The sequence below is a fragment of the Alexandromys fortis genome, unplaced genomic scaffold (genome assembly GCF_014885135.2).
Source record: "Alexandromys fortis isolate MF-2015 unplaced genomic scaffold, M_Fortis_MF-2015_v1.1 scaffold_157, whole genome shotgun sequence".
Classification (NCBI taxonomy): Eukaryota; Metazoa; Chordata; class Mammalia; order Rodentia; family Cricetidae; genus Alexandromys; species Alexandromys fortis.
Window position 1 is genome coordinate 2,695,674 of NW_026068041.1, and position 11,098 is coordinate 2,706,771.

General features: G+C 50.4%; 1 protein-coding gene across 1 annotated transcript; it reads right to left on the minus strand.

Annotated features, from left to right (window-relative positions):
• Positions 1–1,646: 1,646 nt before the first annotated feature.
• LOC126515754 (apolipoprotein L3-like) lies at positions 1,647–7,657 on the minus strand. The gene is made up of 3 exons (XM_050165645.1): positions 7,591–7,657; positions 5,773–5,899; positions 1,647–2,490 (listed from the first exon to the last, which is right to left on the minus strand). The coding sequence occupies exons 1-3, from the start codon at positions 7,655–7,657 to the stop codon at positions 1,647–1,649; spliced, it is 1,038 nt and encodes a 345-aa protein (XP_050021602.1).
• Positions 7,658–11,098: the final 3,441 nt, after the last annotated feature.

Here is an 11,098-nt window from a genome sequence, read left to right on the forward strand (position 1 = left end):
CATGTAAAAGGAACAAATAAACCAAGGCAACTGTGAGAGGTCTCTAGGCCTTTCAGAGGTAGCCATGGCTACCAAAGGTTCCTTGGTCACTCCATCATAGCCAACACCCTAGATAAAGGGCATGGCTCAGACCATCTGGACATCTGAGGGACCATGCAAGACAAAACCTGCAAGAACTGTAAAGCATAGGGAAGGAAATTGCATGTTCTGCTGACAGTCATTCTGAACCAGTCCATACCATCAGTAGACGAGAAATCCTCAGCCTGTCAAGGGTTCTGAGAATATGTTTCTTATTCCAGTGTCCCTGAGTTGAGTCACAACACTTCAGAGCCAAGGGATTGTTGCCCAAAGGCAAATGGAAGTCAGGAGACCAATGCCTAGAGGAACCAGTGGACCAACATTAGACAGGCTCAATGTGTTGGATCCAGCTTGGCCTGACTACAGCCATCTGAGTCTAAGCATTAAGAGTGGCCATGAGAAACTCTAACCTACGGCCCCTACATGGCCTGTCATTACAGTGGCATGTGGGTTTTGCATGGGGACTGCAGGGCTGTCAGTGTTAGAGACACACCTAGCGTCCTTGGTGTTAGCTGAGACCAGAGTAGTCACATTCTGACTCTGATGAATGTCACCTGTATCCTGCATACCATACGTAACTCCCCCCTGCCCCGAGCCCTGTGGCAGCCCACCAGGCTTCCATCTTCCCTCTACTTGGCACTGTGCATAGCTCTCCACCGACGATCACACTATGCTATCTTGACCCTGCCCTTTTCTTTGCTCCCATGCCACCTTCTTCTGTCGCAATCGACTGCTCTATATACTCAATTTATCTAGACCAGGAAGTTAATATTTATTGAACACAAGTCTATAAATATAAGAGGACAAGAGCCAGTTAATCTGAGACACTATCTTGGCCATCACACCTCCCTCCAGTATGAGAGGAAGCTGAGGGTCACAGGCTGAGTCTCCTGTCATAGACGTATTGTCTCCAATCACAAGTTATCTGACCTCTTATGTAAATCTGCCTTGGCTCTCAACCCCCAAAACCGACCACTGACACATCACACACACAGACATTCACTTTGATGCCATTGGTCTCTCTGGTGACCCTGTCCCCCCTGGAGGGCTGACTACTTCTCAAGAACTCCATCTTTTCTGCTGTCACCACCACCATCCTCAACATCATCTTCATCCCCATCACCATCACTATCACTATGCAGAGGTCACTGCCTGGAGGACACAAGGGTGAGTTGATCCTGCTGATGCTGGGGGGAATAGCCCAGAGGTCTTAGGGACACTTCCCCTGGGAAAGGGGATGTGGTCAGCTGCTGTGGCCTCTCTATATCCAGAACGCTCACTCTGACTCTCTCCCTCCTCAGGTTTCCTGCCTTCCCCTTGCTTGTTCCTACACAGCCCTCTCTGTTCACACCCACCATGTCTCAGTATCATTCCCCATTCTTTAGGCCACTCTGGTCCCTTCTTTTAGACTCCAGTTCCTGTCTTCTATGTGAATCGCCAGCCATCAGTATTGACCTTGCTGTGCTGGGCCACAGAAACACAAACGTCTCAATACTCAGTTCCAGAGACTTGATCTCATGCTATTTCCCTTGTAACGGCATGCCTCAAGCTAACTGCGGTGTGAGGGTTCACTGAGGCAGGTCGGACTGAAGAGCCTTGTGGATCTGCTCAAAGTTCTGCAGCTTCTCCTCCAGCTTGTTAGCCAGGTCCCGCATTGCTGTAGCTGACTGTGTTGGCGTTCCATTGTACAAATCCATGGAGTCAGTCACCAGGCGATACACATCCAATGCAAGGATGATACTGGTAAAGCCTACTGTTCTAATCCTGGCTCCTCTGGTCACTGGGAGAGCAGGGCTGGGTAATGTCTTCCCCACGTGCCTTGAGGCTTGGTCAGGGGTGCGTCCTGCAGTCCTTGCTCTTAAGTGAGAGCTGGCTTTGGCTGTCCGGATGGCATCAATCTGCTCCTTGAAGGCTTTCCAGGTCCTGACTAAAGTCAAGCTTGTATTACCAAGTTTGACTGTGATCATAGGCACGATCTTCATAATCTTGTTCAGTATGTTCATGCTGGCTCCAACCAGGCGACTGGCTTCACTTTCATCTGACAAGCGGCTTGACTCTTCCACAATGGTGGTGGTGAGACTAGTTATGCCGGCTGCCAGCCCCAAGGAGGCTGCTGAAAGCAGCAGACTGGCCCCTCCTGTAATGGATCCCACGCCTAAACAAAGGAGTGCAGAGGCGATGCTGGTGGACCCAGACACCACATTGGAGATGGTGCAGCCCTTGTGCACCTGGTCAAGATGGTCAGCCAGAGCTCGGAGCTTCCTGATGTGTTCTTCAAGTTTCCTTTTCAACTCGGGAAATTCTTTCAGAAAATTCTCCTTCTGCTGCCTCTTTTCTGTTTCATCATTTTCATCTGTGGGCTCCTGGGCTAAATGCTTCTCCAGAACACCATGCAGCGCAGCTTCCTGCTCACTGTGACGGAAGAGGTCAAGTGCATGAAGAAAACAGTTAGTTTTTGAAAGCTAAAAACCTGTACAAACTTCACTTTCATACTACAAACCCAACGGGCAATAATTTTACAGATACCCAATTTTGTGGTCTGCCATGAACATTTGGTACCTCATACATGACCATAGGGGTCTGTGTGTAAAGTAGAGTCAAGACATTGTACTGAAAGACCCTGATAAGATGCCCCCCTCCACTCACGGTCAATGTCATCACTAACTGTGGGAACCCTGTAGATTGAGCACAGGGATGTGGGATTAGAGCAAATACTACTCTTTAACTCAGACAACTGTGTGTTTCCCAAGAGTCTCTTCTCTGTCCTCAGCTGTTGGGAAGACACCATAGTGAAAGATGCTTGATGAAATGCCTCCACTCAACGTCAGTGTCATCACTATCTGCGGGAGCCCTGCAGATGAGCACAGGGACATGGGATTAGCTCAGAGAACTGTGTGTGCTGTGAAGGATCCACATTTCCCAAGAGTCTCCTTTCTGCTACCAGCAGCTGGGAAGTCATCTTCAGCCCGTGCAGAACCCAGCCTGCAGGAATGGCTGTGCTTGCCTGGGGAGCTCTGCAACGGACCATGCATAAACAGTGTGTGCCAAGAGTGGATTCATCAATCTGAAAGATTCCAAACCTGAGCAGTCCAAAGCTCCACATCTGTCCTCATGGGACAGTATGCAGGGACAGCACAATTGCTTTAGGAGCTTTGCACCCCCCCCCCCATCTCCTGTACAGTGTCAGCATTTGGATAGATTCGGGTCCCATCTGTAAGAAACTTCACTAAATATCTGCAAATAACTCAAAGTGGGGAAATGCAGGATCTGTTCCCAAGAATTTTCTATAAAAATGCTCAACCTGAAAGATAGGAGGTGTGGTGGGAACTTTGGTGCCATTTCTGACCTGCAGTGGACCTGGAGGCCAAAGCACTGACTTTAGGAAGATTCCCATGAGGCCTGTGTCACTGAATTGATCTGTTGTTGGTGTCTCTGTAAGGGATCTGCCGTCCTGCCCTCCTGACATGTGTTTGTAAGTCCCCAGCTCCCTGTGTGTACAGAGTGGCTCCACTTCTGTCCTTTAGGGCAACAGTCCTGAGCAGTGTCCTCCTGGCTTCTTGGACCTGCTTCAGGATAAAGAGTCTTTCCTAGGGTGGGCTTTCTGGTGTGCAGTGGTCATGTGATTTCATGTTGTGCAGAGGTCATGTGATTTCCTGGTGTGCCGTGGTCATGTGATTTCCTGGTGTGCAGTGGTCATGTGATTTCCTGGTGTGCAGTAGTCATGTGATTTGTCACACACTCAATGCAGGACAGCAATATGTCCTAAGGAGAAGAAACTTCCATCCTGAATCTCTCTCATTTCCATCTGGTGGATGTTTCCATTGGCTCATTTTTAACCCTCTGTGCTTCCTGGTCAACTGTTACTATGTGGCAACTATCTTATATGTGAGTTCTATGATTGTTCTTAAAAGTTCTCAATCCTGGTTGCTTTAAAGCAGTCCTTCACCAACAGCTGGTGTCAAATATAAAAAGAAGGCTCGCTGGGCTGTGGTGAAACACGCCTTTAATCCCAGCATTTGGGAGGCAGAGAGAGGCAGGTCTCTGAGTTCGAGACCAGCCTGGTCTACAAGAGCTAGTTCCAGGACAGGCTCCAAAGCTACAGAGAAACCCTGTCTCGAAAAACAAAACAAAACAACAACAAAATAGAAGACTCACTGGTACTCTTTTCTCAGACTTTGTCATTTAACTATTTCTGAGAATTTAAAATTAAACCCCAAACAAACCCTCAGAGCCACAAGAGACCTTCCAGATCATTTGTCTGTGGTCTGCTCTATGCAGACGCCCAAAGCCCTTTCCCTCCATTTGTTGGAGCTCACAAGATCAGTGCAAGCTCCAGGTGACTGAGACAGATCGGCTGCCACTAACCCTGATTCCACACTGACTCCCACCCCTCACTCAGTCCTGACCCACCACCTGGCAGGTCTAGTTCAGGGTCCTGCAGACAGAGATCACCAGGCTACCAGACACCACATTTGAACACAGCAACGCCATGGGCAAAGATGCAAGGAGCCTGGAGAGCAGTAAGCAGTAGGCCAGATAGCCCATGAATTTGGACAAGGCGATAAGGGAAGTCTCTCCTCTGCTATGGTGACATAGGGGTCCCCTTAGATTCTAAGTTACAGGAATCATTATCCTCCAATCACACTGAATTTCTCTAGCCACATGTCCTTCATCATTTTCAGGGAGCACCATGTAGAACAGAAGCAAGTCGCAAAGAACACCTGGGAACTCTTAAGCAAAGACAGTGTGTGGAGAGGGCACACCAGGGCACAGGCCTGCACATCCATGAAGATGAAGCCAGAGCAGGGGACAAATGTCCCTTCTCTTACCCTGACCATCCTCTTCTCTGTGCCTCCATTTCCTCCATCCTTCCAGCCCTGCTGTCCTTGCCTTTTACCTACACCTCTGTTCTAGGGTCACTCACAGTCTCTCCTGAACCCTGGCTGAGACCCTGGTCCTGCTCTCTCTGGTCTCTGGGAAGGGAGCTGGCACTTGGTTTTCCGTCCCTGACCTGCTGCTCATCCCAGGCTGTCATCATGTCCTATCAGCCTGCACTTTTATTCCTCCTGAACATAGCTGGGCTCCAGATCTCAGTAGGAACAGTCAGGGTCAACCCAGCTCTGTGCAGCTGCACTGTGGGTTCTCGACCTCCTCAGTTCACAGAGGACCCTGCTGTTGTTAAAGCTCCTCAGATGGGAGGAAAGTGACCGGACAGAACCTGGGGACACGGCTAACCATGTCTAGACTTTTCTCACTTGTCTCCCAATAAGTTCTTGATTCCTCAGTCCTACAGGAGACTCCTGGCCCTGGCCTCTTCCCATGTCTACAGTAGCTCTCAGTGATAATTTCAGGGGCACCCACTGTGTACTGGTCACATGCTGAGAGCTGCACACACGTGATCTTATTTTCTCACACTGCAGTCTCATGGTGGTGACCCTCAGGAAGTGCTAACTAACTTGGCAAGGTCACAGGACTAGTAGATGGCAGAATCGGTCCCGGCACCTTGAGCAACATCTTCAGTCAACCTGAGGAGATGTCCACCAGGGATAAAATAGTGGAAACATCCCTCCTGGATTGTTGAGAAGGAATGTCCACAACCCCACCCCCGGGACTGCCTAGAGTGCGTGTGCCTGCCCAGGAAAACCCTCATCCTCATGGTCTGGTGGGCAGTGCTGGGTGCACCATGCAGGTAACCTTGACAACTCTGCAGCCTCCACAAACGCCTTCCAGGCTCCATCCTCATTTATCAGGTGCTCCAGATCCTCTCTGCTGAGTGCTTTCGTGAGAAAATCAGTGACTTCTTTCACAATGCGTCCTGCCTCTATTTACCAAGAAAAAGATTGAGGTTAGAAGACAGCATGGAAGAGGTTAAATGGCAAGAAGCAGGAAGTGGCCAGATGCCATGTCCCAAGCATTTGTCCATGGGTCCTAATGGGGTCTCCAGGCTTGGTGGTTCAATTATGTCTCTCAAAGCCACATGTAAAAGCCCTTGGCTTAGCAACTGTTTTTGGAGACTGAACCTTTAAGGAAGTAAAGTAATGAAGACAAAATGATGCCATGAATATGGAGACAGTGGGACTGGTGTCCTTATGACAGTGAGACACCAGAGGTCCACTTTCTTATCATCTGTCTGTCATTTTATTATCTATCATGTGGACACACGTGTCTCTCTGTGTCCACCTCCCCCTCCATCTATTTCTTACTCGGACCCTTCTCCACGCATACAGAAGAGACACCATGTGCAAATGTAGTGACCCTGCTCCCTCTGCACATCAGGATGAGGGTGCTTATCTGGACCACATTGCCATATGTTCATCGTGAACATGGGCTTCTATGGCTGAGGAGAATCACAGACCTTTCGTTGAAGTCCCTTGTTACATCTACCACGAGCCTCTGACAGGGCAAACACTGTGGCACCAGCGCCTTCAAATGTGACTTTCAAGCCACTAGTGGGTTCTCCATTTGCACGTTGTGTCAATAGTAGAATTTTAAACAATATGGAATTAACATCAGTGTCTACGGAAGATGGGAAGGGCTCAGGTTGTTTCCTGACTTAGGGCGCTCTGACACCATGGAGAGCATCCGTGACCACTTAACTCCTGCATATTTCAGGACTCCACAGGCAGTATCCATAGACAGCACACCACGTTTGACTGTTAGCTTGGGATGGACCCTTGTCACAATAAACCACACCACATTGCAGCTTTTTTTTTTTCATCGAAACAATGTCTTTCCAGGAGCAAGAACGCTTTGGTTTTCTCCCTTCAGAAGCTGGAGTCCAGGTGGTTGGGGTCCTGTCACCACCCCACCCTCCCACTCCTCCACTGCAGAGCAGGAGCCTCCTGTGTATGTCCCTGACCTCTCACAGCCATTCTGTGACATTGAGATTCCTAGTGTCCTTTGATCTCCAGTGCAAAGCGTCAAACATTATCATTCCCTACTGTCCCAGTTGCTCTTCCATTGTAGACCTGTACAGAGTCACTATTAATAGTCATTCTAGAGACTCCGTATTCTGCTCTATTGAGCTTTCCCCCACCAAATAATTAGTCCATTGCTTTTTAATTTAGTCTTCTGTAAGTTCTCATAATATGGACAGAAATCACGACCTCTAGTCCAGTTGTCAATAAAGTCCTTGCATTCCTCTGAAACTGCATGAGCCAGTCTGCACCGCTCTCAGCAGGACTGCCTCCCAGGATCCTGCCACACTGACCCAGGGGCTCTGCTTACAGTATCCAATTCATCTAGTCCATGGTTAGAAGTCTCTCTCATTCCTTGCATGTATGCATATTTCTCTCTCCCCACTCGCTTTCTATACATACACAGAAAATATTTACTATATACACTTCATACACACACACACACTCTCTTTCCACACACACACACACACACACACACACACACACACACACACACAAACAGAGTCTCTCTCTCACCCTCCTCTCTGTCTCTTTCTCTCTCTCCACACATGCACATGCGCACACACAGAGTCAGGTTCTTCACATAAGAACCCACTCTCTGGTGAAACCTGCTGGATAATGGCTTCTCTGCAGTCATCATAAACACCACCGCAGGAGCGCATTAACGAAGATCCATTTGGCCTCCAGCTCCACAGGGAGAGATGTCCAGATAGGCAGTGAAGGGACAGAAGCAGGTGCTGGAAATGGAGAGATCACATCTCTACTGCACCTAAGAATCATAGAATGTACTGGAAGGGGCAAGGTTACTAACTCTATTTTATTTAGTTACATTTTATTTTATTTTTGAGACAGGGTCTCACTATGTAGCATTAGCCAGCCTGAAGCTCACTGTGTAGAGCAGTCTGGCATCAACTCACAGAGATCCACCTACCTCAGACTCCCTAAGTACTGGGATTAAAGCTTGCATACTGCAGTCAGCTGAGCTATAAACTCTAGAGGTCCACACACAGGGATGAACTTTCTCCACTAAGGCTCCATGGCCTGTGAGTTCCATATCCTCCCCAAATGGCAACACCAACTGGAGACCAAGTGCTCAAATCCACGAGCCTCTGGAGTATCTTTTAGTAAGAACAGGCCGCACACTTATACACACAATCACCACACATAGGTGGACCACTAAGACCAAAGGCACCTGATTTGGACAAGTAAAAGATGCGGCATTTCCTCCTATTTTGGAACCTTTGTGATCTGGAGACAGTCAGAGAAGTGGAACTTAGCTACCTGACAGAGCTGTGAGGGCGTCTGGGTCCTCAGCACCAGCCATCAGACTTCAGATAGGTTTTCCTCACAGCTCTTCACGTGTCCAGGCTGGAGGGAGGAGAAAAACAACTGTAAGATGCCACAGGGACAGTGAGGGAAGTCAGGTGGGAGGGGACAGAGGCCCAGTGGTTCCACCAGAGTGGGGGAAAAGGACCAAACAACTGGCAGCCAGAGTTTCTCCTCCAGTGGGCCCTGCACTGCTGCTTACAGATGTCAGTCATCTGGTCTACCCTCTCCCCTCACCCTCGCCACATCAGAGCTCTCATGCCTTGAATTGTCCATGGAGAATGTCACCGGCTAGGGACATAGCCATGAAGAAAAACAATATGTGATCTATATAGAGGAAACATGGGAAGAGGTGTTCTGTCAACTATGAGGTGGGAACACATGGGAAGTGACGATATTAGCAAATACGTACTGTATGTCTTGTGACGCAGAGGGCTCCTCATACACACCTCATCAGGGAACCAAATCCTCCATGAGATGAGGACTCCTGGGAGTCCCATTAAGACCATAAAAGTTTGAGGACCCCCTCCCAAATTTCACAGTAATGCTAGGGCAGAGACTTGACTCCAAACTGTCCTGATGGCACCCCAACTTTTAGATATGACTCTCCACTCTCTAAGGCACACAGCAGCATCTCCCCCCTCCCTGTGTGACTGTGAGGGGCTTCTCACCCACATCAGGGCCTGTGCCCTGTGACAGGGGTTAAATTCACGGGTGCCACAGTGTTCTCCTAAAGTTCTCACCTTCCTTGTACTGCAGGAATCTGTATCCTACCAGGGCTGGAGTCCTGTTAGACCCTGTCTCTGTCCCTGCTCTGGCACGTCCAGCCCTCTGCTCCCTCCCTAAATGTTCAGCCTTAGTTTCTTAATCGTCTTGTGAACAGCAGTGAGTGAATATTCTCTTGAAAAACCCTCTTCACTGGGGGTTATTTCCTGTTAGATGCTTGTAGAAACAAAATGATTGGATCACAGGGTCAACATTTAACTTTTTCATAACTTAAGGCTCATTGTTGATAAATAATGTGTGCTAACCCACATTCACACGGGCAGTGCACGAGGGTGGGCATTCTCCTTAGACTACTAGTGCACAGTAGCCTGAACCAGCAGATCTGACTGTGCGCGAGGTAACCTCAGCACTGGAGAGGCTGAGGGAAGGTGGATGCTGACAGTTTGAGTCCAGCTGAGGCTTCTCATAGAGACCATAGTACAAAGAACAAACGGCCCCAAGTCTAGGGGTGCAGTTCTGTGTTGGAAAGCCCCCCTCAGTGTGAATGAGGCCCTGAGTGCAATACCTAATGCCACAAGTGGACGAGCTAACTAGTTCATGTGCAGAACTTCAAGTTCTGTAGTGCTCACATTCCCTTCAGAGATGGGGAAAGTGAGTGAGTGCGCTCAGATTGCATGTCAGGCAGCAGAGGGGCAGTGATCAGCTCCCAGCTGCAGAGAGCGAGGGCGCGTGCAGTGACAGCTGCAGGGAGAATGAGGGCAGGTGCAGTGACAGCCGGAGGTGGTGGGGGCATGTGCAGTGACAGCTGCAGGGAGAGTGAGGGCAGGTGCAGTGACAGCTGCGAGGAGAGTGAGGGCAGGTGCAGTGACAGCTGCAGGGAGAGTGAGGGCAGGTGCAGTGACAGCTGCAGGGAGAGTGAGGGCACACGCAGTGACAGCTGCAGGGAGAGTGAGGGCAGGTGCAGTGACAGCTGCAGGGAGAGTGAGGGCAGGTGCAGTGACAGCTGCAGGGAGAGTGAGGGCAGGTGCAGTGACAGCTGCAGGGAGAGTGAGGGCAGGTGCAGTGACAGCTGCAGGGAGAGTGAGGGCAGGTGCAGTGACAGCTGCAGGGAGAGTGAGGGCAGGTGCAGTGACAGCTGCAGGGAGAGTGAGGGCAGGTGCAGTGACAGCTGCAGGGAGAGTGAGGGCAGGTGCAGTGACAGCTGCAGGGAGAGTGAGGGCAGGTGCAGTGACAGCTGCAGGGAGAGTGAGGGCAGGTGCAGTGACAGCTGCAGGGAGAGTGAGGGCAGGTGCAGTGACAGCTGCAGGGAGAGTGAGGGCAGGTGCAGTGACAGCTGCAGGGAGAGTGAGGGCAGGTGCAGTGACAGCTGCGAGGAGAGTGAGGGCAGGTGCAGTGACAGCTGCAGGGAGAGTGAGGGCACACGCAGTGACAGCTGCAGGGAGAGTGAGGGCAGGTGCAGTGACAGCTGCAGGGAGAGTGAGGGCAGGTGCAGTGACAGCTGCAGGGAGAGTGAGGGCACACGCAGTGACAGCTGCAGGGAAGGTGGGACTTGTAACTCCAAACCCTGGCTACTCTAAGACTTCCTGACGGAAAGCACACACTATTCTTCCAATGACCTATAAAGCCTGTGCCATTTGTGACCTTCTTCACTTCACCTACATGGCAGGGCCAGTCTGCACCTCCCTCTGGAGAACCTTCCCTGCCTTCTCACCTGTGGCATGTCCACACTGGTCCTCCACCTTCTCTCCACACTTTTGTCATCTGAGGGACCAGTGTCTCCTGTGCCGCTGCACAGCCTCCCAGCACCCACAGGTGGAGAGCAGCCTGATGGGGCTCAGCGGGGCAGCCAATCCTAGCTCCGTCTACCAGGGTGGGATGGTCCTGGGGATTCTGCACTGAGCCCACTCTCAGTCCCTTTCCTGGATCTCTTCCACACCTGCACACTCAGGACAGCCTTGGCTTCCTCCTCTGTCCCCACAGGCTAGCAGAGGGCAGCTGACAACAAGGAGTGTAGCCTCTCACCTACCTGTTCAGCCTCCATTAATGTACCC

What these genes read in the sequence shown, in the direction of transcription:
- LOC126515754 (XM_050165645.1), bottom strand. Translation starts at nt 7,657, where the DNA reads ATGCGCTCCTGCGGTGGTGTTTATGATGACTGCAGAGAAGCCATTATC. An exon ending in CCAGCAGGTTTCACCAGAGA is followed by an intron (nt 5,900 to 7,590) that starts GTGGGTTCTTAT and finishes CTTGGTAAATAG; the next exon opens with AGGCAGGACGCATTGTGAAA. An exon ending in GAGGCTGCAGAGTTGTCAAG is followed by an intron (nt 2,491 to 5,772) that starts GTTACCTGCATG and finishes CTTCCGTCACAG; the next exon opens with TGAGCAGGAAGCTGCGCTGC.